Here is a 24,501-nt window from a genome sequence, read left to right on the forward strand (position 1 = left end):
GCCGGGCCGAGCCGCGCCCCGCCGGGGGAGCCGGGACCGCGCGGCCCGTGAGCCGCCGCCTCGCCGCGGGGTAAGAGCGGCCCGGCCCCCCCTCTCCCGGCCCGAACCCCCCTTCCGGCCCCCCCTCTCCCGGCCCGAACCCCCCTTCCGGCCCCCCCTCTCCCGGCCCGAACCCCCCTTCCGGCCCCCCCCTCCCGGCCCGAACCCCCATCCTCCGGCCCGGCCCCCCCTTCCGGACCCCCCTTCTGGACCCCCCCCCGGCCCGAACCCCCATCTCCCGGCCTACCCCCAGCTCGGAGCCCCCCCGGCCCGAACCCCCCTTCCGGACCCCCATCTCCCGGCCCGAACCCCCATCTCCCGGCCCGGACCCTCCTTCCGGACCCCCATCTCCCGGCCCCCCCCTCCCGGCCCGAACTCCCCTTCCGGCCCCCCATCTCCCGGCCTACCCCCGGCTCGGACCCCCCCCCTTCCGGACCCCCATCTCCCGGCCTACCCCCGGCCCGGACCCCCCCGCCCGGCCCGGACCCCCATCTCCCGGCCCACCATCTCCCGGCCCGGACCCCCATCTCCCGGCCCGGACCCCCATCTCCCGGCTTACCCCCGGCCCGAACCCCCATCTCCCTGCCTACCCCCGGCCCGGACCCTCCCCGGCCCGGGCCCCCCATCTCCCGGACCCCCCTTCAGACCCCCCCCGGCCCAGACCCCCTGACCTGCTTCCCATGGCCCGGCCCCCCTTTTCCGACCCCCCCCCCCCCGCCAGCTCCTCATCTCTTGGCCCGCCCCCCCCCCCCCCCCGGCCTCCCTCACCCCAGCCTCCTCCTCGTCTCCCGGCCCAATCCCCCCTTCCTGGCCTCCCTCACCCCGACCTGCTTCCCCGTCTCCTGGTCTGGCTCCCCCTTTCCAACCCCCGCCAGCCTCCTTCACCCCAACCCGCTCCCCGTCTCCCATCCCGGCCCCCCCCTTCCCGACCCCTCCCCTGGTCCCCCTCACCCCAGCCCCCTCCCCATCGCCCGGCCCCCCCTTTCCGACCCCCCCCACCCCGGCCCCTTCCCTATCTCCTGGCTCGGACCTCCCTTTTCGACCCCCCCACCCCGACCCGCTCCCCATCGCCTGGCCCGGACCCCACTCCGACCGGCTCCCCATCTCCCGGCCTGTGCCCGGCCCCTCTCACCCCAACCTGCTCCCCATCGCCCGCCCCCCTCCCTTCCTGGTTCCCCTCACCCCGACCCACTCCCTGTCTCCCGGCCTGGCCCCCCCTTTCCAACACCCACCGGTCTCCCTCACCCCGATCCGCTCTCCATCTCCTGGCCCAGCCCCCCCTTTCCGACACCCTCCAGCCTCCCTCACCCCGACCCGCTCTCCATCTCCTGGCCTGGCCCCCCCTTCTGACACCCCCAGCCTCCCCTCACCCTGACCCACTTCCTGTCTCCTGGCCCACCTCTTTCTGACCCCCCCCGACCTCCCTCACCCCGACCGCTCCCCATCTCCCAGCCCGACCCTCCGCCTCCCGGTAAGAGCGGACCCGGTCCCCTCTTTCCGACACCCCCCAGCCGCCCCTCACTCCGACCCACTCACCATCTTCCGACCCCCCGCCTCGCCTCGGAGTAAGAGCGGACCTGGCCCCCTCCCAGCCCCCTCTGACCCCCCGGCTTTCCCTCACCCCGACTCAGTGCGTCGCTTCAGGGTAAGAGCGGACCTGACCCTCCACCCAATCCCACTGACCCCCCTGGCCCTTCCCCCTCGTCCTACTCTAACTCCCAGCCCTTCCCCTCACTCCGTCCCCCACACTGCCCACCAAGCCTCACACTGCCCACCTCCGGCGTGTCCCCTCACTCTGTTCCCCTCACTGACCCCCACCCGGCCTTTCCTCTCATCCCATCCCCCCAACTGACCTCCCGGCCCTTGCCCCAGTCCCCCCGCCTACCTCACCCCGGCCCCCCCACTGACCCCCTCCCAGCCTCACCCCGACCCACCCCACTGACCCCCCTCTGGCCCTTCCCCGCACACTGACCCCCCCCCAGCCTCATCCACCCCTCATCTCCCAGCCTGCCATGTCTCCTCTCCTTGGGGTAAGAGCGGACCGACACCCCCGCAAGCCGTTCCCCCTCACCCCAACCCACTGATCCTTCCTAGCCTCCCCATACCCCTACTCATCCCCCATCTCCCAGCCTGTCCCGCCGCCTCATCTTGGGGTAAGAGAGGGCTGACCACCTGCACCCCGGCCCTTTCCCCTCACCCTGGTCCCCTGACCTGCCCAGCCTCCCCTCACCAGCCTGACACCCCCCAACCTAGTCCTTGCTCCTCACCCCGACTCACCCTCTGACTAGCCCGTCTTCCCTCCAGCCCAGCCTCACCTTGGGGTAAGCGAGGACCGACCCTCCCCAGCCTTCCCCCTCACCCATTGATCCCCTCAGCCCGACCTGCCTCCTTGCCCCTTCACCGCTGATCCCCTCACCCCCGATCCCCTCACCCCCCACACCCTGACCTGCTCCTCCATCGCTCCCTGCACTCTCTCAGCTATGACTCCCCCATCACCTCCTAGCCCAACCTGCCACCTCGCATTTGGGTAAGGACTGGACATACTATCCCCCAGCCCAACCTGTCTCCTCAGGCCCCCTTACTCCTGCCTGCCCATCAGCCCCAGCCGGCCACCTCACCTTTAATTAAGGACTGGACCAATCCTGCCAGCTCCCCTTTCAGTCTGCCGTACTCCTCCCCCCGCCCTTTCCCCTGCTCCCATTCTCAGCCTGGACCACTGCCTTGCCTTCATCCCCAGCCCTCCCTCACTCTGACCCCTGCTCAGCCCATCCACTCCTCTCTCCTCTTTTTCCCACCCCCATCCACTCCTTGGCCTTTGGGTAAAGACCAGACTGCCCCCTCACCCCCAACTTGACCTGCCACCTCTCCTTCAGGAAAGGACCAGACCTGCCTCCTAGCCCAACCCCTGGGCTCCCACCCCACCGCTTCTCTTTCTGGTAAAGATGGGACCCACCTGCCCCAGCCTCCTCCTCCCATCCTCCCCATTTCTCCTGATGCATCTCCTTTGGGTAAGGAGAGGACTGAACCCCCCAAGCCCTGCTCCGGGGGCAGCTCCATCCCAGCACAATTCCTCATCCCCAACCCAATCCATGCTGCCTGCCTCGCTCTCCTTCAAGTAAGGACAAGATGGATCCCTCCTCCCCATTGCTCCCTCCCCAACCCCCATTCGGGGGTGGGGCAGCTCCCTCTCCATTATCCTCCTGTCCTTGCTGTCCCTCCTGGCCCCCTCAACCCAACTCCCATTCAACTTTCCTTGGCCCTGCTATCCCCAACCTTTCTGGAGAACGGCCCCCCCTTCCCTCCCCACTGTCTGATCTTCTCCCCTCTTGTGCTGCTCCTGGGGCACCCCTTCTTCCAGCACTGGGCAGCAGGCCCCACCTTGGAGCTACGGGGTGCGGAGGCTCCATGCTTTTGGTGGGTTCTGGGGCTAGGTCTCTTCCCCAAGCACATGTCTCTGTTCTGAAGGTACCAACTTGGGAAGAACATCCAGAGGGTTTACCTCCCTCCTGGTATCAGGCCTGGGGAATGCAGGCAGGTAGCAGAGAGCTGGCACCACAGTGTGTGAAGCCCCCTTTTCTAGGCAGGAGAGGAAACCCTCTTGCAGGGCGTTCTCCATGCAGCTCTGTGGGGTGCTTGGGCTGTGTGGGGTTCTACCCCACTCCACACAAGCTCATAAGCAATCAACTGGGTCAGGAGGGATGGGTGGAGCAAGTAGGAGTGGGGGAACTCCCTCACTTCTCTCTGTGATTTTGGCCAGGTTTCCTAGGGATTTTTTGCATTTCTGTAGCATGCTGCAATGGATACTCTGCATGTGTACACAAGGAAGTCTAGAGCTCCAGGGCATTATCCCAACATGTGGAGGGAGTGGGGAATGCTCTGGGCCCTCACAAGTTGCTGTCTCCTTAGTTTGGCATGGATGGGCAAAAATGGGGTGAGCACAGCAGCATCTTAGGGAAGGAATGATCTTAGCAGCCACATGTAAGCCCTTTGGGGTAGGGAGTAGACCACCTTGTTCTGTGTGTGTGTGTGTGTGTGTACAGCACCTAGCACAGTGGGGTCCTGGTCCTTGACTAGGGCTCCCAATTACACATGCTGCTGTTACCGCTATTAATGTAAATAGCGATGGTCTCTCACTCCTGTTCTCTAAGGTTTTGGCCACACTTACTACTTACAGGTTCTTAAAGTGCAAAAACTCTGTTTATAATGGCTAACAAAGTTTGTGCCTGTTACATGGATCTCCTGCAGCCTATTTACCAGCATGTTAACCATGTTTGAGCCTGTTGAAAATAGTTTAGCTGTAGTATGGCGGTACACAAACTTTGTTAACCAGTTCTCAGAATTGGTCTGATTTGTGCTTGGTGTGGCTGGGGCATTGCTGAGATGCAGGCTTGATATTTATGTCCCCTGCAGATTTATTTGATTCCCTGCAGAAAAATGACTTTCTCACGGGGAAGCAAAGGGAGGCCACAAGAGCGATCACGTGACCCTCCCAAGCAATATGTTTCCAGGTGCCCAGGGCAGCCGGCAGAGAGGTAAATCACTGTAGGGCAGGAGGTAGGACTTGGGAAGACCCAGATGGTGGTTCCGAACCTGTGCCAGCTCAGCAGCTGGGCTCCAGAGGACGGGACTTCCTCTTCCCCTGCATGGCATCTGGGGCTGGGTCAGACCCACCCCCAGATTTCTCCCCCAGCTGCAGTAAGCTCTGGAAACTCCCTGCCGCTGCTTTCTGCACCCATTGCTCCTCAGCTACCTGGGGAGGGATCCCTGTACAGGGAGCTGCTCCGCCATCTGCCCAACCCTGTACATCCAGACCTGCCCCCGCTGAGCCAAACCCCCCTCATGAGCCCCACTCCCCCAGCATCTGGACCCCCCACTAAGTCCCCCAGACTCCCTGCCAAGTTCTGTATTCCCCAGACCCACCCCTGCTGAGCCCCAACCTCCTTCACCTGGACCCCCCTGCAGAGTCCCATTACCATTGCACCCAGACCCCGCCTCCATGTATCCAGATCCCCTCCACACCCAGATCCCCCACTGAGCAGCCCACACCCAGACTGCCCCAAACAGAACCCTCTCAACCCCCACCTGGATCCCCCCCCTCTTGGATCTTGCCTTACTGAGCCTACCTGCCTGCACCTGGCATGGAGGGGCAAGGCCCTGGGGTGTTTCTGGGGCAGGCCGGGTCCTTGTGCTATGGCAGGGTTGGGTGCAGTCTCACCTCTGTGCCCCGGGGTGGGGCTGCACAGTGATCTCCCATCTCTGTGTAGCCAGTGGCCTGTACTCCCCAGTGCCATGCTGGAGCCTCCACATTTATTTGACAAATAAAATTTGCAGCATTTTAAAATATTGTGCACAGAATTTTAATTTTTTTGGCACAGAATTCCTTCAGGAGTATATTGTGGAACCAAACAGTGTGGAGTGAATTCACGTCCTGCCCAGAGACTGTCTTCTGCAAGACTGGCCTAGGGTCGAGGCACCTTGGCTTATTTTGGAATGGCTCCTCTCCACTTAGTTCAAGCCAAAGCTTAGATTTTGCAGGAGACTACTATAGAGGTTGAAATCTGAGGTTCTGTTTTCAGAGCTGCATATTTCTCCTGTTCCTAGCAATGAGTCAACTTTCATAAACTATTCCTCACTACTTCATGAGTAACAGTGACTGGGTTGCAGCTGGAATGTTTGTGTCTCTATGGAGTTGGTGGGAGAACTGCTTACCCAGAGTCACTGCCAAGTGATGTTTCATTGGCTTCCTATTAAATAGGCTGGAGGGGGGACTCTCCAAATAGATTAGTATTTGTTTGGTGCTGCCGCATGCTAATGGTTCCGTGGATGTTTTCCCTGTTGTCTGCCCCGTATTCTGAAGTGGGAAATAGTCAGATGATCCTGATGGATTTTACTGCACCAACATCTTTTCTACAAAGAAGTGTAGTTTCGAAGGGTAGTTCTCACCAAAAATGGCTGATTTGCCCCAGTCCCCTACTGTAGCAGAAGCATTCCAGTCTCTAGGATATCACCATGAAGTTTAAACTGGTATGGTATTTTCTTGCTGTTGTGTGTCGTTGCTGTATGGAGATGTACGCTCTGCCAGCATCGTAGAGGAAGCTGTGTTTTGGTGAGGCTGTGTGTAGATACTGTGTAATTCTGGTCACTTACAAATTGTTGGGGGTGATTCCTTGTAATGACTAAAGCAGCCCTTTTCTGAACCTTTCTAGTTTTTCCTTGCAACAAATAATTGCAGCTTAAACTCGTTTGATCCCTTGCAATGCGTGGAGTCTCTTGGGGTTAGCAAGAGGTATGTTAGCTAGCCGCCCACTTATACCCTGTGGTCTTTCTCTACAGGGATCACCTGACTCCACCAACTCCCTTTGCGCTGACTCCTCGACACCGGTATCCAATTCAGCAGGCCCAGTACTCCTCGTTGGGGGCCCTGCCCATAGTATGCCTGGATGGCTACCAGAGGAAAAGCCTGCTATCTGCTCGCAACTCCAGCATGGTGCACAGCCCAGTGACAGTGAAGATTGCACGTCCGGACAGCAACCTGGCCCGCTCTCCGCTGTGAGTACCGCTTAATCAGTGGCCCTTCAGCATCCCACAGCACATGTGGTACACACGAGGTATACGCATACAACCAGTGCTCAAATACACTTGTATCTTATGTGTTAAAGATTACTGAGTGCTGAGCAGAGTAGTGTTCTCCATTAGAGGGCAGGAGCCCTCTATCCTGCAGAGCCCTGCTTCTCCCAGATCCTGCACTTACTGGTAGTAAGCAGATTGTATCTCCTGCATGGCGACTTGCTCTGGATGCACTGAGGAGGGTGTGCACTGGTGGTTGCACTTACGCATCACTTCACACTACTTACAGCCCTGTAAAACCTCCCCTTAATTAATCGCAGAGGGGAGAGTAGCCTGCTTGGGGAAAATGGGTAGTTCACTCTTCTGTTTGGTTGCTTGATGCTCTCTTCCCTGAGGGAGTGTCTGTTGCTCATGGCCCTGTAGTGACCTTTTAATCCCCATCTGAAGTATCGCTTTATTGCCATGGAAAGGCTTGTGAGGTCACAAGCTAGTCCTGAAGCTGCATTGGAGATGCTGCCTAGATTATTTCTCTTTCTTTAGAGGGGGGCCAGTCTTCAGATGTGCTGGGCTGTTCAGGCGCAGGGGAGCTCAGCACATCCATCACTGCTAATGGGGAGGAGGTGGGGGCCCACTCTCCCTTAACTCATGACTTTACATTGCAGCCTGGAGCAGCTGGTTTCACCAATGGCCTTGTCATGCAATAGCACCCTGGACCCATGTGCAAAGGAGACTGTACTGAGTGCCCTCAAAGAGAGCAGGAAGAGGGCTGTGGAGGAGGAGGACCAGAGTTTCCCTAGTGGTCAGGAGAACAAAAGAAGGTAATACATTAAGGGGCTGGATGCTATCTTTGTGTGTCTGAAGTGGTGCTGTAGGTGTCAGGTGCTTCACTATCTTCATAATAGATATCCAGGCAGCATGCTAGCTGTGAACATGGGAGCAATCAGCTGGCCTTTCCAGTGTGGCCAGTAATCCGAAACAGAACTTGGCTATTAAAGGTGGTCGGCAAGAGGAAACCAGTCTGGTATCTGTGCCCTTCCAACTACCTTCAGGAAGCCTAGAAGAATTCTCTTTTGAGGAAGAGAGGAAAACTTTGTTTGGGTTTCTATCGTGGAAGTTTCAAATGCCAAGCCTGGTCTCCCCTGCTTTGGTGGAGGTCTTTGACAGCTTTCAATCCACACGCCAGGCCTCTATCTCAGCACTTGGTTGAAGGAGTGAAGGAGTTGGAATCCTAAAACAGAATCACTTCCAACTGCTTGGATTCTTAAATCTGGTTTATTAACTTCCATTTAAACATAACCATCCCTTCCCCTCACTTCACCAGGTCTCACTTCCATATTATTTTTATCATAAACCAATCAGTTCTCCAGTCAGCCTCAGTCTTTAGAGAGAAATGGGATACACGTGTCCTGAATTTCTAATGTAAAACAAAACATGACAGTTTAAAATCTGTTCAGATCTCCTTTATATAGCTCAATAAGCAAAAAAAGCATGCATGTTTTTCCTTCAAGAAATGGTGGGGGAAATATTTCCCAGTTTCCATTCGTTATGTTTAATGAGAACACCAGACCTTAGGTCTCAGACACATAGCTTCAGCAGTATCTTTCCCCAGGATTTTAGGAAGGAGTAGGATATAAATCAGTGGATGCCATCCTCTTTCTGGTGGAGCCCTCTTGCAAATGCCCTAGCATGTGCTGTCCTCTCCTCTCTTCCATCTGTGGTTTCCTTCTGTCCATTTCTGTATGTGTGGGTTTAATTTGTTTTGTGACTCCCCATGTTTGTCCCTTGCTTGCCATGAGGCTGCAGGCTGCTTGCAGTGGGGAAATCCACTGGGGCTGGGTTATATGGGCTCTTGCAGATGAATTGAGTGCTAGAGAACTGGAGAAGAGAAGCTTGGGCTGATGAGATACTGTTTGAGTCTGTCATCCTGAATGCTGCTCCTGGCCTCACAGTTAGATGTCAGTTTGAGAGCTTTCAGGGAGCAACCGGTTGCTTTTCCCACTGCTGCAGGAGCACGCTTTCAATTGGAGTTGTAGTGGCTTATGCAGCTTTCTCCTCTCTCCTTTGCTCTTCTCTGTACCTCTTGGACTAGTGAATGTCTGGTCCCACCTCCTAAAGTGTGTGTGGGGATAGGATGAATACAATCCTACAAAGAGTGGTAGAAGGTAAGCATGGATGTTGACACTTCATTCTCCTTTCTGACATTGGCTCCACAAATCCCCACTAATATTGAGTGCCCAGCTGTGTAACAGTAACCCATTTCAAAGGACTTAGCCAGCGGGGGAGCGTGAGGAGGTTATGTAGGCAGAAAGCTCACTGCTCAGTGACTTGAGTTGTGGGCCAAACGGCGCTTGTGTCAGCTATGTCAGATCTTAGCACCAATGCTCTGAGGGCGCCTTTGTGCTGCCAGCGGTTATGCCTGGCACGTGGGCAGCACCTGGTGTGGCTTGCACTTGAGAAATGCAGTCAAGCTCAGCAGTAGAACTGACCAGAGGATGACAATTCTGTTTTAAGGCAACTTCCAAGGTTTTGAAATTGGTTTTCATTCCATGTTGGAACAAAAACTAAAACTTCTGAACGTTTTTGTGAAAACAGAATTCTGTCAGTGTTGATTTTCAGATGAAAACATGGGTGGGGAGGTCCGTCTGGTCATATGCCTGTCTAGTTAGGGCAATGGGTGTAGGATGTAGGACGGGGGTTCTCAAACTGGGGGTCGGGACCCCTCAGGGGATCGCGAGGTTATTACATGGGGGGTCGCAAGCTGTCAGCCTCCACCCCAAACCCTGCTTTGCCTCCAGCATTTATAATGGTGTTAAATATATAAAAAAGTGTTTTTAATTTGTAACGGGGTGTCTCACTCAGAGGTTTATGTGAAAGGGGTCACCAGTACAAAAGTTTGAGAGAGACTGATGTAGGAGTTCTTGGTTCCAGAGCGGAGATTTTCATCACATATTCCTGGATTGTGTGGGTCCTTCTGAACACTGAGGATTTCCTCGTGTCTTTTTCTTGCAGACGCCATGACAGCAGTGGCAGTGGGCAGTCTGCGTTTGAGCCTCTGGTAGCTAATGGAGCCCCAGCTTCTCTTGTACCCAAGTAAGTGCCTGCTAAACTGTAAAGGGGCTAGTGTTGGCTAAAGGGCAAAGCCAAAAGGCTCTGCAGACTTGGCCAGTTGAGTGGAGGCCAGAGGAAAAGGCACTGTGCTTTTCCTTCATGAAGTGCAATTTATTGAAATAGCAGGCAGGGCTAGAGCTGGGCTTCCTGTCCTGTGACCCAAGCATTGCGGAGCTCTGCACCCTCACTGTGGGAGAAAAGACTTCTGGGAGGTGTCCAGTGCGGTGCTGGATCCTCTCTATATGGAGGGGAGCTTGGCCTGAGCTGCTGGCAGCCCCCTTGTCAAGATCTCGGTTGCACAAGCTGAAAAAGGAAAACTGAAAACCCTGCCCCTCCCTCAAAAATCATCCAGACTAACCTGTCAGAGAGAGAGTCTGGGTGGGAGACTCCCAGAACATGTGGGTGGTGGGAGTGCATGAAATTAGAACTGGAAAAAACTTTTTTTTAGTGAATAATAAAATCACTGAAAAATGCATTTTTCGCAGCACCAAAATTGTGTGTGAATTCAAGTTAAATTCAGTGAAAAGTTTCAGCCAGAAAAAATGGAAAATCTTGAAAGTCAAAGCTGTTTTTTAAATAGTTAAATCTCTAAACAAAACATCAAGTGCTAAATACCTGAGAATAAAACATTTTGTGTGAAACGAGACAAAAAAAAACCTGAGATGAGACTCAATGTTTTGTTTTTCTCATCAAAACAAAAAACTAAGCTTTGGTTCAAATCAAAGCAAACTTTTTTGGCTCAGCCCCCAAATTGAAAATTCAATGATTTACTTAGCTTCATTAGCAACCTTCTCTCCCTCTTTCTCTAGGCCAGGCACTTTGAAGAGGGCCCTCGTTTCCCAGTGCCTAGACGATTGCTTGAGCAAGAGATCGCGCACTTCTTCCATCGGCTCCATGAACAACACATATGCTGGTGGGATTCCCAGCTCCATCCGCAATGCCATCGCTAGCTCCTACAGCTCCACCCGGGGACTCTCGAAGGTAGGACACAGCGTTTCTAATAAAACCTGGAATTCCCAGGAGACATGGTGGTTTGGGGTGGCATGGCCCTATGAGAATAAGGCAGCATTGCCACGTGCCTGGCAATAAACGTGAGTAGTCTCTCTCCAGCTTCATGCAGCACAAAAACCTTCAGCAGAGCATCTCAAGCAAAATGTAAACTGTATCCATTGCCTGTCCTCAGCATGCCCATCAGGAGGCAGTGCTTCGCCATCCTCCAGCACTGGCTAAAGCCGAGGGGTATCATGGAATTGAGCCCCCTCAAATAGACCAGAACACACTATGGTTTCCTTATGACTTAGTTTCAGTTGGATGGTGCTCAGTTTGGATTGTTCTAGGTAAAACAAAACGTAAAATCAGAACCATTCTCCTGTCATGCCACCCCCTTTCAGGCTGCAATTGGCCAATGTTTGAGTCCAGCATTTTCAGCTTTGATCCAGGGCTCTTAGTCAACTGCTAATCTACCAAAAAATGGTGTTGAAATGACTCCTTTGTCATCAGACAGGACTGTAAAATTGCAGATGCAGCATAAGGGGGAAAAGGGGGTAAACAGTGAGGTGGCAAAATTTGCAGATGACACAAAATTACTAAAGATAGTTAAGACCCAGGCAGACTGTGAAGAGCTACAAAGGATCTCTTAAAACTGGGTGACTGGGCAACAAAATGGCAGATGTAATTCGGTGTTGATAAATGCGAAGTAATGCACGTGGGAAAACGTAATCTCAACTATATATATAAAATGATGGGGTCTAAATTATCTGTTACCACTAAAGAAAGCGATCTTGGAGTCATTGTGGATAGTTCTCTGAAAACATCCGCTCAATGTTCAGCAGCAGTCAAAAAAGCGAACAGAATGCTGTGAATAATTAAGAAAGGGATAGATAATAGGACAGAAAATATCACGTTGTCTCTATATAAATCCATGATACGCCCACAACTTGAATACTGTGTGCAGATGTGGTCGCCCCATCTCAAAAAAGATATAATGGAATTTGGAAAAGGTTCAGAAAAGGGCAACAAAAATTATTAGCAAAAAGAAAAGGAGTACTTGTGGCACCTTAGAGACTAACCAATTTATTTGAGCATGAGCTTTCGTGAGCTACAGCTCACGTCATCGGATGCAAGCTGTAGCTCACGAAAGCTCATGCTCAAATAAATTGGTTAGTCTCTAAGGTGCCACAAGTACTCCTTTTCTTTTTGCGAATACAGACTAACACGGCTGTTACTCTGAAACCAAAAATTATTAGGGGTATGGAACGGCTTCTGAATGAGGAGAGATTAATAAGACTGGGACTTGGAAAAGCTTGGAAAAGAGACCGCTAAGGCGAGATATGGTTGAGGTCTATAAAACCATGACTGGTGTAGAGAAAGTAGATAAGGAAGTGTTGTTTACTACTTCTCATAACACAAGAATTAGGGGTCACCAAATGAAATGAATAGGCAGCAGGTTTAAAACAAATAAAAGGGAAGTATTTCTTCACATAACTCACAGTCAACCTGTGGAACTCCTTGCCAGAGGATGTTGTGAAGGCCAAGATATAACAGAGTTCAAAAAAGAACTAGATAAATTCATGGAGGATAGGTCCTTCAATGGCTATTAGTCAGGATGGGCAGGGATGGTGTCTCTAGCCTCTGTTTGCCAGAAGCTGGGAATGGGTAATGAGATGATTCACTTGATGATTACCTGTTCTGTTCATTCCCTATGGGACACCTGCACTGGCCACTGTCAGAAGACAGGATACTGAGCTAGATGGACCTTTGGTCTGACCCAGTAGGGCCATTCTTATGCTCTTATAAGAGCAGATAACTGAACTTTACTAGCTAGTAGCCTATCCTTGTGCAGACTTAACTGCTGCTGTTCTACTCTCTCTCGTACCTCCTCGTCTCCTGAGCCACTTTATGGCATCAAACCTGATACACCTTTTTAAAATAAATCCATGGGAAAACGACACATTGAATATTGCATGCAGTTCTGATCTCCCCATCAAAAAAAATATTAATTTGGAAAAGGTACAGAGAAAGGCAACAAAAATGAGTGGTACGGAACAGCTTCCATATGAGGAGACATTAATAAGACTGGGACTATTCAGCTTGGAAAAGAGATGACTGGGGGGGATATGACAGAGATCTAGAAGATCATGAATGGTGTGGTGAAAGGGAATAAGGAAGTGTTATTTACCTCCTCATATAACACAAGAACCAGGGCTCACCCAATGCAATTAATAGGCAGCAGGTTTTAAACAAACAGAAGGAAGTATTTCTTCACACAACGCACAGTCAGCCTGTGGAACTCATTGCCAAGGGATGTTGTGAAGGCCAAAACTATTACAGGGTTCAAAAAGGAATTAGATAAGTTCACGGAGGATAGGTCCATCAGTGGCTGTAAGCCAAGATGGTCAGGGATGCAACCCCATGCTCTGAGTGTTCCCTAAGCCTCTGACTGCCAGAAGCTGGGGCTGGATGATAGGATGAATCACTTGATGATTGCCATGTTCTGTTCATTTCCTCTGAAGTATTTGTCGCTGTCCACTGTTAGAAGACAGGATACGGGGCTAGATGGACCATTGCTGTGACCCAGTGTGGCCGTTCCTGTTCTTACAATTCATGTAGGAAGTGTTCCCTAGGTTCAGTCTCACCTGAAATGTACCACTTTCAATGGAAAAATGGTACAGTCCCTGAGGTAGGATTGACGGTATCTTGTGCGGTGTTGCTGAGAACATAGTCTGTTCTCACCAGAGTAACTCGATGTGTGCTAATGGATCTAGGGTATGTCTACATCGCAGTTAAAAGCCTGCGACAGGCCTGAGCCACTTATTCGGGTTCTCAGGGCTCGAGCTAAGGGACTAATTGTCGTGTAGACATTCGGGCTCAGACTGGAGCCCAGGCTCTAGGATCCTGCAAGGTGGGCGGACCCCAGAGCTCTTCACCACAATTAAACAGCTCTGTGAGCCCAAGTCAGCTGGCACGGGCCAGTCAGGGATGTCTAATTGCAGCATAGACATATCCTATGGCTCTAGTCTCTTCACCAGCCAGATCATTGTTGCTTTATTTGTTATAAAAAGGAGTGATACAGCCTGTGGGGCTGGCCAGGAGCACAGGGTATTTAGCCTCCTGATGTGAATTACTTTTTAATGGTCTCTCTCTCCGGGTTCCAGCTGTGGAAGAGAAGTGGCCCAAGTACTTCCCCTCTCTCCAGTCCGGTATCTTCCCGCTCTCAGACACCGGAGAGGCCTAGCAAGAAAGCCAGGTAACCAAGCTGTGCTTCCAGTTCAGTGCAGCTCACATTTCTTGCTGATTCAGTCTAAACAGATGTTGGGGGTATCGTTCTAGCGGTATCCTATGTGCAGACTCCAGTTGGGGGGTCGCAAGGCATGTCCAGGTGGGGCTGGTGTGGTGCTTTGCACTGCCCTCTTCTCTCTCCCCAAGTCTTAAGCTCTGTGTAAGCCACCCACCTTGGGGCACTCCAACCCTTCCCTTCCAATCCATCTCGAGTCCCCTGAAGTCTGGCTAACTCTACTCTCCCTTGTTTTCCTTCTGGTGGCCTGATGCACTCTAAGGAGGCATTGCACTTGTTCCATTCTCTAGTGTCTGTAACTGTATCCTGCCTGCCCTGCGGCTGATATGGATTACTGGCATAGTGACTTCCAATGCTGCACACACACCCTGCTGCTTTTGCCCATTTCCTTGGCCTGGATTGTTCACATGTCTGGGGCTGGGAGAGAAGGAAGGGCCCAGTGCCATTTCGTTAACTAACGCCCACCTCTGCTGCTCCTAAGGACTCCGTCATAGCTGTTCGAGGGATACAGAGGCACCTGTCTACTTCCAGCCTACTGTCTTGGTGCTCAGCACCTCATCCTTCTGCAGCGAGGGGTGTGTGTGTGCAGTCTCAGTGTGCGCCACATCAGTTGTAAAACAAATGCTGAAACAGGCTGTTTTCCCAGAATATTCACAGTGAATGTTTGGGTCTAAAGCAAAATGACTCTCAGGCCAGCAAAATGTGGGCCCCTCAGTGGTGCTCGGAAGTTAGATTTGCCTCTGCCAAGTGCTGGAGGGTTTGTGTGCAATTCTCCCTTTGCTGATATGCCAGACCTCTCCATTGTCCCAAGCTGTGGAACACAAGCATTCGCCTTTTGCTTCCAGGCACTGCCAAGCTGTTTGGACTAGAGACAGTGCTGTGCTCAAGGCACTGGTCTTACCAGTGGTTGGCAGTTTTCTTGTGGCTTTCAAGATTATCATTCATGGCTCGTGGGTTGTGTTAATTCTGTCCTGAAATGTTCGCAGCCCTCAGAGTGGAGGTGAGTCGGAGTGAACTGGGCCTAACGGGCTTTCTCCTGTCTCTGCAGGGAGGAGGATCCTCACTGGTCCAGCACTTCTACCCCTGTAAAATCTGACAAGGAGCTGCAGACAGAAAAGGGTGAGTGGGGACAGGGTATGGCTTGCAGAGCCACTGGGGATGCCTGCTTGGCTCAGGCTCTGCAACTGCCTTGTAAAGGAAAGGCTGCTGAAGAGTAAGACGAGGCAAAAGTTAGAACCTTCTTTGGAAGTAAGATTTGAATGTGATCTAGAAACGGAGTAAGTAGGTACAGGGCACAGCAGAGGGGGCAGGATGATGCGTCTCCACCGAGTTCCAAGCTGAGCAATGATAGGCCCCTCCCTATTTCCTCCTGCTGGTTAAATTGGACAGTGTTCTTCACTTGCTGTCCTAAGTGGTTAAACAGCTCCCATGCTTCACCCCACAGGGGGCTGAATGTGGGTGATGGAAAAGTAATCTCAGGTCTAGTTTGTATGTTGGTTAGTGGAGCACTTTGAGAGGATGGTGGACAGCCATTATAAAGGGCCACTGCACTGCTGCTCTGAGTTACTGAATGGGCTCTTCAATGTAAGCAGGAGCAAGTCCTGGAGCAGTCTGTTCCACACTCCCTGGGAGACTTCGCACAAGCTGCCTCCTCAGTTTGCGGGTGTGGCCAGCCATTCATCCAGGAAACCCTGGGGTCCTGTACTCAGCTTGGCCCACTGTCTGTGGCTCTGTGTTCCGAGGCAGGGTTATCTGGAGGCAAGTCTCTCCCTCCCACTCTGACAGAAGGGCAGTGAAAGCATCGGTAAGCAAGTTCCTATGACAGGGTGTGCGAACTGACCCTCTCCTCCATCTGGGATCCCCACTTTTGATTGTTTCCTCCCATTCTAGCTTTGGAGACTCCTGTGCGGAAGAAGCAGAGTTCCTTGACCTTGCCGTCCATGTCGGGGAGCAGTGGGAAACGCAAGCGGAAGATCCAGCTGCTTTCTTCTCGCCGAGGAGACCAGCTTACCCTGGTATGTTGCCTCCACGTAGCCCCTCCTGGGCACCTCTGGCAGTGGAATACCCTGCTGCAGGTCCTCCAGCAGTGGGGGGAAGCCTAACCTGGCTGTCCTAGGGATAGGAGCACCTGCCATTTGTGGGATGGGAAGTGAAGCCAACCCCAGCTCCTGGTGTCTGGAGAGCTGCTTACTGCTGGGCTTCCCGGGCAATACTCTGGCCCACTGTGCACTCAGCACCAAGCTGAGTGGCAGACTCCGCTTCATAGCCATTGCTGGTCAGTGTCTTTACCATGAGTTTGGCTGGGCTCTGCCTGCCTCCTTGAGGAAGAGACTAAGCTCAGGCTGTTCTTCCCTTGGCAGCCCCCACCCCCTCAGCTAGGTTATGCTGTCACAGCAGAGGACTTGGATGCAGAAAAGAAGACAGCACTGCAATGGTTCAACAAAGTCTTGGAGGATAAGACAGGTAAGGACTCCTCATGGCCTTCCCCTCCCATTTAGGAGGTGTGGCTAGTAGGATACTTACAGTAAGTTAATGTTGTAAGCAAGAAACTGAAGAAAACACCCATCCCATAGATTTCTAAGGCCGGAAGGGACCATTATGGTTAAGAATACGAGTCCATCACGGATTCCGTGATTTTTGGTGACCTCTGCAACTTCAGCCCCAGGTGTTGCAGGGCTTGGGCTTGAGCAGTGCGGGCCTTGGGCTTCTATGAATTATTGCTTATTGACCATGACCTTACTAAAAATAACCCTGACAAAATCTTAACCTTAATTAAGGTTATCTGGTGTGACTACCTGTGTAACACAGGCCAGAGAACATCACCATGTGAGTCATGCATCATACCCAGTAAAGCTGCCTTCTCCCAGGGGCTAATAAAGTTAGATTTTCTGCCACTCTTGGTCCTGAGGAGAACTTCATGAATGACCCCTTCACCGCTCCCCCCAAACCTGGGCATTTTAACCCCATGTGAGTCCTCCAGATCGTGGAGTGGGGGTGACGTCCTTGGATCCTTTCTGAAATGTGGAGTGTCCTCCTAACGTTACTTCACTGCGTCAGGCTCCGGTTCCCTCTGGTAGCTGCCCCTGCGTAGTTGGGAAGCCCTGCTAATAGCAAACTGCTTTTCTGTAGAGGGGTGTAAGCATGTTGTTTTCTTGCTCCCCAGCAGTAGATGCCACCCCAAGCACTGCTGCAGAAACCACCCCTGCATCCAGGCCTGTGTCATTCACACTGACATCTACTGGGCCTACATCTGTTTCGTCGGCCCCCCTGGTCACTGGCACTGACTCACTCCTGGAGAGTCTGAAGAAGATGCAGAGCAGCCAGAGTGCTCTTGCGCTTTCAGGTTTGTGTTCCAGCCAGGGCAGGAGTGACCATGGGGCTGTAGTGTGGTGAGGGGGACGAGAGAGCAGTGGGAATGTTGGCCTTTGTGGGTCACTAGCCAGTCCCAGCTTGGCAAGGCTTGGAGTTGCAATGTTGCTTCTCCCTGACACAGCTTGTAAACAGCTGAGTGCAGGAAATCTCAAATGGCATTTGATTTAGTGCATCCATAACACCTCTCCAACGCAGAGTGGAACAAGAGCGGAGCAGGAGGGTCTCTAGGGGAAGCCATCCGGGTTCGAACTTGGTGGCTCACCTTGGCACCCAGAGCAGTGCTGTTTGGGTCTGGCGTTTTGCTCCAGGTAAGGTTGTCTTGGTGACAACTTGATCATCTTCCCCCAGCCCACCGAGTCGACTTCCTTCATCACACAAATCAAACTCTGGTCATCAGTCATCTGTTCATCTGTAAATGATTTTCCCTCTTCCACAGATTCGACTGGGGCTGCAGTGACATCTCAGCTGCCTCTGACAGTTCCCACAGTATTGCTGGATTCAGGTTCACTCCCTGCAACCGTGTCTGACTCCAAGCCTGCGCTGACATTAAGCTTGCCTGCTCCCTTGGCCCCTCCCTCCTCCACTGTTCAGCCTGCCAGCAGTGTGAGCAAGCTGGCAATTCCTGCTTCATCCGACCTGGGCCAGACCCCCACCAAGACGTCCTCCCCACCTAAGCCCAGCATTCTCTTTGGGATGCTGAGTACACCGCCAGCCAGCCAGCCTGGACCAGCGGCAGCATCCACTGCACCCGCAGCCACCCCCATGTTCAAACCAATCTTTGGCACCCTGCCAAAAAGTGAGAGTGGGGCGCTCTCTGCAGCAGGCACCTCTCTGGCAGTCGCAGCAGCTACTGGCTCTGTGCCTCCCTCAACAGCTGCTTCCTCTGCCACCACCGCCACATTCAAGCCCGTCTTTGGGAACGTAGCAGCTGGTGCTGCACCTGGAGCAACAGCGTCTCCTTTCACATTCAAGCAGACACCTCAGCCAGCCCCAGCTGCTGCCCTGACAGTAACTTCCACTACAGACACCACCTCTGTCTTCACCGGCCTCCCCAGTGCTGTCTTTACGACTGCAGCTGCCGCTGCCAGCGCACTGAGCGCCACCACTGACTCCAGCCCAAAGCCAGCCTTCAGCTTTGGACTCGGCGTGCCGCTTGCCACCAGTGTATCCCGCAGCACAACTGTCACTGCTCCCGTCTCCACCCGAGCAAGCCAGCCGTTCCTGTTCGGAGCCTCTCCAAACCCAGCCCCCAGCACAGCAGCCAGCTTCACGCCTACCGCTCCTGTCTTCCAGTTTGGAAAGCCCGCAGCCCCCACTACCAGCGTTCCAGCAGGCTCCACCTTTGGCCCCATGCCCGTGAATGCAGCACAGGCTGCTCCCAGCACCACCGCTGGCTTTAATATCTTTGGGGGCACAAATCTGACCTCTTCTACCCCACCAACCACCAGTCAGTCAACACTGTCGTTTGGTTCCTCCACTGCTGCATTTGGTGGTTCCTTTGGAACAGGTGCAAAACTGCCCCCTCCGTATCCTGGTGCAGCTGGTCAGCCTGCGTTTGCCACTGGCACCCCGGAGAGCCAGCAGCCCACCAGCAAACCTGCCGCTGGCCCAGCGAGCTTCAGTACCCCCGCTTTCGGCTTTGGGGCCTCCGCGGCCCAGTCCGCAGCACAGCCGGCCTTTGGGACCAGCTCCCAGCCAGTTTTCGGAGGCACTAATACCCAAGTTTCCTTTGGCACCAACAGCTCCCAGCCAGCTTTCGGAGGCACCACGTCTGTGTTCTCCTTTGGAACAGCCACCACTTCAACCGTGTCAAGCTTTGGCTCCAACACCCAGCCTACAAAGAGCAGTACAGGTAGCATGGTATTTGGCGGAAGCACCCCCTCTCCGTTCCCCTTTGGGGGGTCCAACCAGCAGAGCACAGGTCCCAGTACCTTTGGCATGGGAGCGCCTGCCCCGAGTGGGGGCCCCCCCACAGTGGCATTCAATTTTGGGGCTGGACAGAACGGATCGGCAAGCACAGCAACCCCCTTTGGTTCTTCTTTGACACAGAACACGTTGGGTGCCCAAAACCAGAGTGCGCCATTCGCCTTCGCTGTGCCTGGCACTCCTGACAGCAAGCCTGTGTTTGGAGGTAAGGTGCAGGGGAGGAAAGTCCGCTTAGCCCTGTTTGGGACGAAGGCTGGGCCTCTCCTTCAAGCTGGCATGAGGAGGAAGGGGGAGGCTTGAGTGGATCTAGGCAGTGACCTTGCTGTGCTTTCATTCTCCCTTTATTCCTCACCCCTCTACACTTAGGGCTGGTGCTGTTGATATTTTGCCCCCTCTGCCATGAGCCATTCCTTGGGATCAGGAGAATCCCAGATGACTGTATTTCCAGTCTTTGCGTAGACTGGGGACCACTCCAGCTTGTAGCGGTGTGTCTGTGAGGGGTGCATCCACGTAGCTCAGCTCCGCAGGGGAAGGAATGGGCTGGGGTCACTCTTCTAATAGACTGAGCTGTACAAAGGTCTTTCTGCGCCAGCCAGTAGAGTAAGCTCTCCCCAGCCTGTTCTGTCCCATGGGTCTGCTGAATGGAGGCTCCAGGAAGTAGGAAGGGAGTGGATGGGAGATGCAGGAGCCAGTTTGAAAAACTCGGGTATTTCAGGGGGAGAGGGGAGGTGGCCACCTTGGGAAAGGGGGAAATGGAAATCCTCTGGGGTTAGTGGGGAGTGCACATCATCTCTTCCTGTTGGGAGGCCAGGTGGAGATGTTCCAGCCCCTGCACAGTCTGTTCTCATCTTCTCCTTCCTCCCCTGGCTGAGCTGTAACCCCCCCGTGGAGCAGAAGCTTCCCCAAAGTGCACCAGGCCCCTATCCTGCTGTGGCCTTGATACAGACTCCCCGTCCTGCTCCTCTAACGAAGGCTGACAGCGCTGTGTTGTTTTCAGGATCTCCCACTCCCTCCTTTGGGCAGAGCACGCCTGCCTCAGGAGCAGGACCTGTCGGGAGCAACAGCCTTTCCTTCGGGACCCCCAGCACTCCCGGGTCGGGCTTCGGAGGAGCAAGGCCTCCATTTGGTAAGAGACTTTCCTCATGGCTTCCTTTTCCCCCAGGTCTGCAACATGGGGGGTGATTGGGGTGTCAGTAGGAAACCTGCTGCTAAAGCAGAGCCTGCTGTGTGCTGCACTGGCTTCAGACAGGCTCCCAGAGGTGAGTGTCTGTGGGCTGGCCGTTGGGTGGCCGGAAATATGTCTGACAACTGGTCCTGGAAGACAGCATTTGCCTGCCTGCTCCCTGGGATGGTGGGAAGGTTGGGTCATGGGGAGGACTGCATCCCTCTTGGTTAAGGCTGGCAGTGGCCCATGCAATCTCTCTCGCCTCCAGGACCATCAGCCCCTGCATTTTCTATCGGGGCAGGATCCAAGACTGGGCCCCGTCAGCGGCTGCAGGCACGAAGGCAGCACCCCCGCAAAAAGTAGCCTCTTGGCTCTTCTGTTGGATCGTAGCTCTGGCCCGGCTGTGAAGAGCCCCGCCAGCCACATGAGCCAAGGGGCCTAGTTCTAAGTAACCCTTCTGACGAGCAGCCAGGGCCCTGGGGTCAGGCGCTCGCTTCTGAAATCAGTTGGAGACACTTCTGGGCGACGCAGGACAGGATAAACCAAACCCTTCGTACTTGAACAGTTCCACGGCCGAGACTGGATAAACTCTGTACATATCAGCAGTGTTCCTCTTCTCCCTTCTTTCTCCAGGGCTTCATCTAGCGGCTCCTGTGCTCTCCTGACCTGACAGTTGAGCCTTGCCCATCCGCCATGTACCGAGTGCGTGGAGTGGGAGCTGGTGGGGGGACGAGGGGATGTGCCCATGGTGCTGGCCCATATGCACGTTCCCTGTGCCTGAATGGAAACTCGTGTTCTGCTCCTTCGCTTGCTGTGTCCCTGCATTCTTCCCCCTTGTAGCTTTGCTGTAAGTGAGGCTCTTCCCTCCAGGCAGATGCGTTCCCAGTCTGCTTCGTGGCTGCTGGCCCTGGAGGGGGGTGTCTTCGCTGGCTCCAGAGGCCTTTCCCTGCATGGTGATCTCATGACTTGGTAAACACACCTCTCCCCCCTCCTCCTATGGGACTCCAGCCTCTGGTTTGAACTGGCAGGTGCTGACTTGCCAGACATCTGGCCTGGGCAAATCTAGTAGGTGGGACTGGCCCGAGTCCCTGTGTGTTGGGGAGTAACTCTTGGTGCTCCAGACAGACCACCATCCAACTCCTGCATCTGGGCCTAATTATCGCTGTGAGCAATCTGCCTTTTAATGCTCCTAAGCAGACCTTGCAACTCAGCATCTTGCCTCTCCTGCGGGAACCCAGGATAGGTTGGCAGAACTGCCCATTGCAGGGGGTAACCTAGCCTTTGCAGCCAGGGAAGGCAGGAGGGTGGTGCCTTTGGTGCACCAGAGGTGTTCTGCCAGGCCCAGGAACGAGCAGAACCCCTGCCCAGAGGAGGTGGGATGCTGCCACTTACTGCCCTCTCCCATCGTGATGCTCCTGGAGTTTTCCCTGCTCCTGTCTAAGCACTGTCTGTTGTGCTCTTCGTATATTTGCTCCTGTTTGTTCGCTCATTGAATCGAGCTTGGAGGAAGGATTGAACTGTGTGAGTGGCGGCATGTTGGTAATGCCGGATTTGCTGTGTAAAGATTTTGCGGGGAGGCTGTCTCCTAGTGGGGGATGGGCCCTGCCTAATTGGGTGTTGAGAGTAGCATCCTTGTGCGGCTACTAGTGCTGAGTGAACTCTATCTAAATGTGATGACTGAAAGAATGGCAGCCTGGGGCGTGGGGGGCCATAGGGCCCTCGGGATGCAGGGGGCTGGAAGGGTTCCCTAGGTCACGGTTTGGCAGCCTCTTTGCTGTCATGCCCTGCTCCAAGCCTAGCTCTTCTCTCCCCTGTGTCAAACCCAGCTTGCTCTTGTCTGCCCATGGTCTGTAGCACATGTCCCTTCTCGCTTCCCTTCAGTGCCAGGCTTCCCTGGGACTGCACGGAGCTGCAGGCCCTGCCTGAAGCCACTAAAGGGAAAGAATCCCTAACTGACATGCTTAGGACTCTGCTTTTTGCCCTCTTGTAAAACTTTCTAGCTCCTCCCCGCTGAGACTGGCTCCAGGGGCCCAGTGGGAGCCAGCGGGGGGCGCTCCTGGGGCTGCCCCTGTATCTTGGAGCTTGGAGGGGAGTGGGCCAGGGCTTCTATTCCCTCTGTTGCCCGCAGCCTCTGGGGAGCTTTCACTGGGAGGATGCCTTGTGTGCCTCGGGGAGAGGGGCTGACACCCCAAAGGCCTAGGCCCCTATGACTCCCCCACGTTCTAAGAGTGACTCTGGCCGCCAGATCTTTTTACTACTCAGAGGTGTGAGTGTGTGTCTGCCGAATCCTAAATTAACAGATATTTAAACATTTTTTAAGAAAATAAAAATTTATTTTTATATTTAAGCTAAATTGCCTTTGAATTCCTTCAAGCTTGGTTCACTGAGGTGGTCAAAAGTTCAAAGCTGTTGACCAGGATTTAGCTGTGCAGTTACTCTGGGGAGGAGGAAGTGGTCCCTTGCAGGCCTGGAACCCACCCCTGCCAGCCATGGCAGGCTGGGCTAGCAGCTGGGAAGGGCAGCTAGCCCATGTGGTGCTTTGCCCAGAGGCGTGGGGGCAGGAAGGGCTGGCCTGCTCTGTCCGAGTGGGTGCATTCTCTTCCTGCTGGCAGGAACTGCCAGGGCTGCTTCTCCCCTGACAGTCAATGTTACATGAAATGTACTTAATTCTTTTATAATGTGCTGTATGTGGATGTGACTAAACTTTTTTATTTTTCCTTGAGACTGAGGCTTAGGAGCTCTTGCACGTCAGAGAGAGTTGGGTGTTATTTTTTTCTACCAGGAACAATGAGCGTCTCCTGGCTGGGGAGGCAGGACATGGGCGGAAAGTCTCTGGGCTCTAGCAGCTGGGAGGTGGCTCCCTTTAGAGTGTGGGGGTGGAGGTTGCGCTGCACTCACCCCTGCCCCTTTGGAGGGCTGTAGCTGCCTGGTGTTGGGCTGTTTTCCAGCCTTTCCTTAGGGTACCAAAGCAGCCATCGTGGGCTGTGGGGGGCTCTCCCCAGTCCATGGGCACTGCCCAACCATGTAAAGAGCACCGGCCCAGCCTTGCGGGAGTCTCATTTCAGTCTGACTCTTCGCACGGGTTTGGAAAATGAGGTGAAGGGGCTCGTACCTTAAAACTGGTCCCTAACCCCCGCCCCCAGCAGAGCCACCCCTTGCCTGAGAGGCCATAACGGGACTTCTCTCCTTGCTGCAGAGCACCTGTCTGGGCCCACGTGCTGTCCTGTGGGGCGGCCACTCGTTCAGCGCTGGTGTCAGGCCTGCGCTTTTCCAGCCTGCTGCCTTCGGGGGGTGGGGGCAATGTATGCTGTGTTCAGAGGCTCTGGAGCTTCCCAAATCCACTGGGAATTGGGGCAGTTTCGTTCTGACACGCTGTGAATGGTCCGTGGCTGTTGGTTCGTGCCTGCCTAAGTGGATGTCTTTGCTCGCTGGCTTAGATACAAGAATTGCTTCTACCCAGAAAAAGGAGGAGAGTTCAGTGTCAGCCAGTGAGCAGAGATCAAGGTAGGTGCTGGTGTTCGCTGCTGTGACTGCTGGCAGGCCTGCTCCCACGTGCCTGTATTCCTGGGAGACGGGCCTGAGGGAACTGGCCTACAGAGCTCCGTTAACAGGAGGAGGCAGCTCTTCTGGTTACCTCAGTTGACTTTCCTCCACCAGAAGCCCATTCTGCCCAGCCTCCCATCTATCTCCGTTCATGGCGGTGCTAGGCTAGAGGTGACCTACAAGGTAGAGGCCACATATTAAGTTTTCTGGCCATGTTATGCTGCATTGGTGTGTAACTTACTGCAATTCTAACGCCCTGCAGCAGAATATAAGGAGGAGGCCTCTTGCGCCTCAGACACAGCTGGGCTCCTGCAGGCTAATTAAACTCTGGGAGTATATTGCATCTGAGGCCCCTGTTCATACCAATGGGGTGTAATGCATTTCAGAGCTGAACTCCAGGCTTAGTATTCCACATCAGAGGCAGGTTGCTGGGGCTGGTGGAAGAGCCGAACAGAACAATGGTGGGTGGATGGTCTGTATTTATGGA

At 54.0% G+C, this 24,501-nt stretch overlaps 1 protein-coding gene across 3 annotated transcripts; it reads left to right on the forward strand.

Moving 5' to 3' along the window:
* On the forward strand, nt 1-24,423 carry LOC142000596 (nuclear envelope pore membrane protein POM 121-like). Of its 3 annotated transcripts, none has more exons than XM_074974987.1 (13): nt 1-70; nt 6,373-6,588; nt 7,269-7,424; nt 9,616-9,696; nt 10,524-10,695; nt 13,869-13,960; nt 15,057-15,127; nt 15,899-16,023; nt 16,369-16,471; nt 17,172-17,351; nt 17,817-19,511; nt 20,304-20,432; nt 20,740-24,423. In XM_074974987.1, exons 2-13 carry the CDS (start codon nt 6,524-6,526, stop codon nt 20,832-20,834), a joined length of 2,964 nt encoding a protein of 987 aa, XP_074831088.1. In that variant the 5' UTR covers nt 1-70; nt 6,373-6,523; the 3' UTR covers nt 20,835-24,423. The 3 variants fall into 3 exon arrangements, with proteins under 3 accessions (XP_074831088.1, XP_074831090.1, XP_074831089.1); XM_074974989.1 differs by lacking the exon at nt 1-70 and adding an exon at nt 3,400-3,453; XM_074974988.1 differs by lacking the exon at nt 1-70 and having other exon boundaries at nt 6,390-6,588; nt 17,175-17,351.
* Nucleotides 24,424-24,501: the final 78 nt, after the last annotated feature.

This window comes from Natator depressus, chromosome 17, assembly GCF_965152275.1.
Source record: "Natator depressus isolate rNatDep1 chromosome 17, rNatDep2.hap1, whole genome shotgun sequence".
NCBI lineage: Eukaryota > Metazoa > Chordata > Testudines > Cheloniidae > Natator > Natator depressus.

What these genes read in the sequence shown, in the direction of transcription:
- LOC142000596 (XM_074974987.1), top strand. Translation starts at nt 6,524, where the DNA reads ATGGTGCACAGCCCAGTGACAGTGAAGATTGCACGTCCGGACAGCAAC. An exon ending in CCACCCGGGGACTCTCGAAG is followed by an intron (nt 10,696 to 13,868) that starts GTAGGACACAGC and finishes TCCGGGTTCCAG; the next exon opens with CTGTGGAAGAGAAGTGGCCC. An exon ending in GGAGCTGCAGACAGAAAAGG is followed by an intron (nt 15,128 to 15,898) that starts GTGAGTGGGGAC and finishes CTCCCATTCTAG; the next exon opens with CTTTGGAGACTCCTGTGCGG.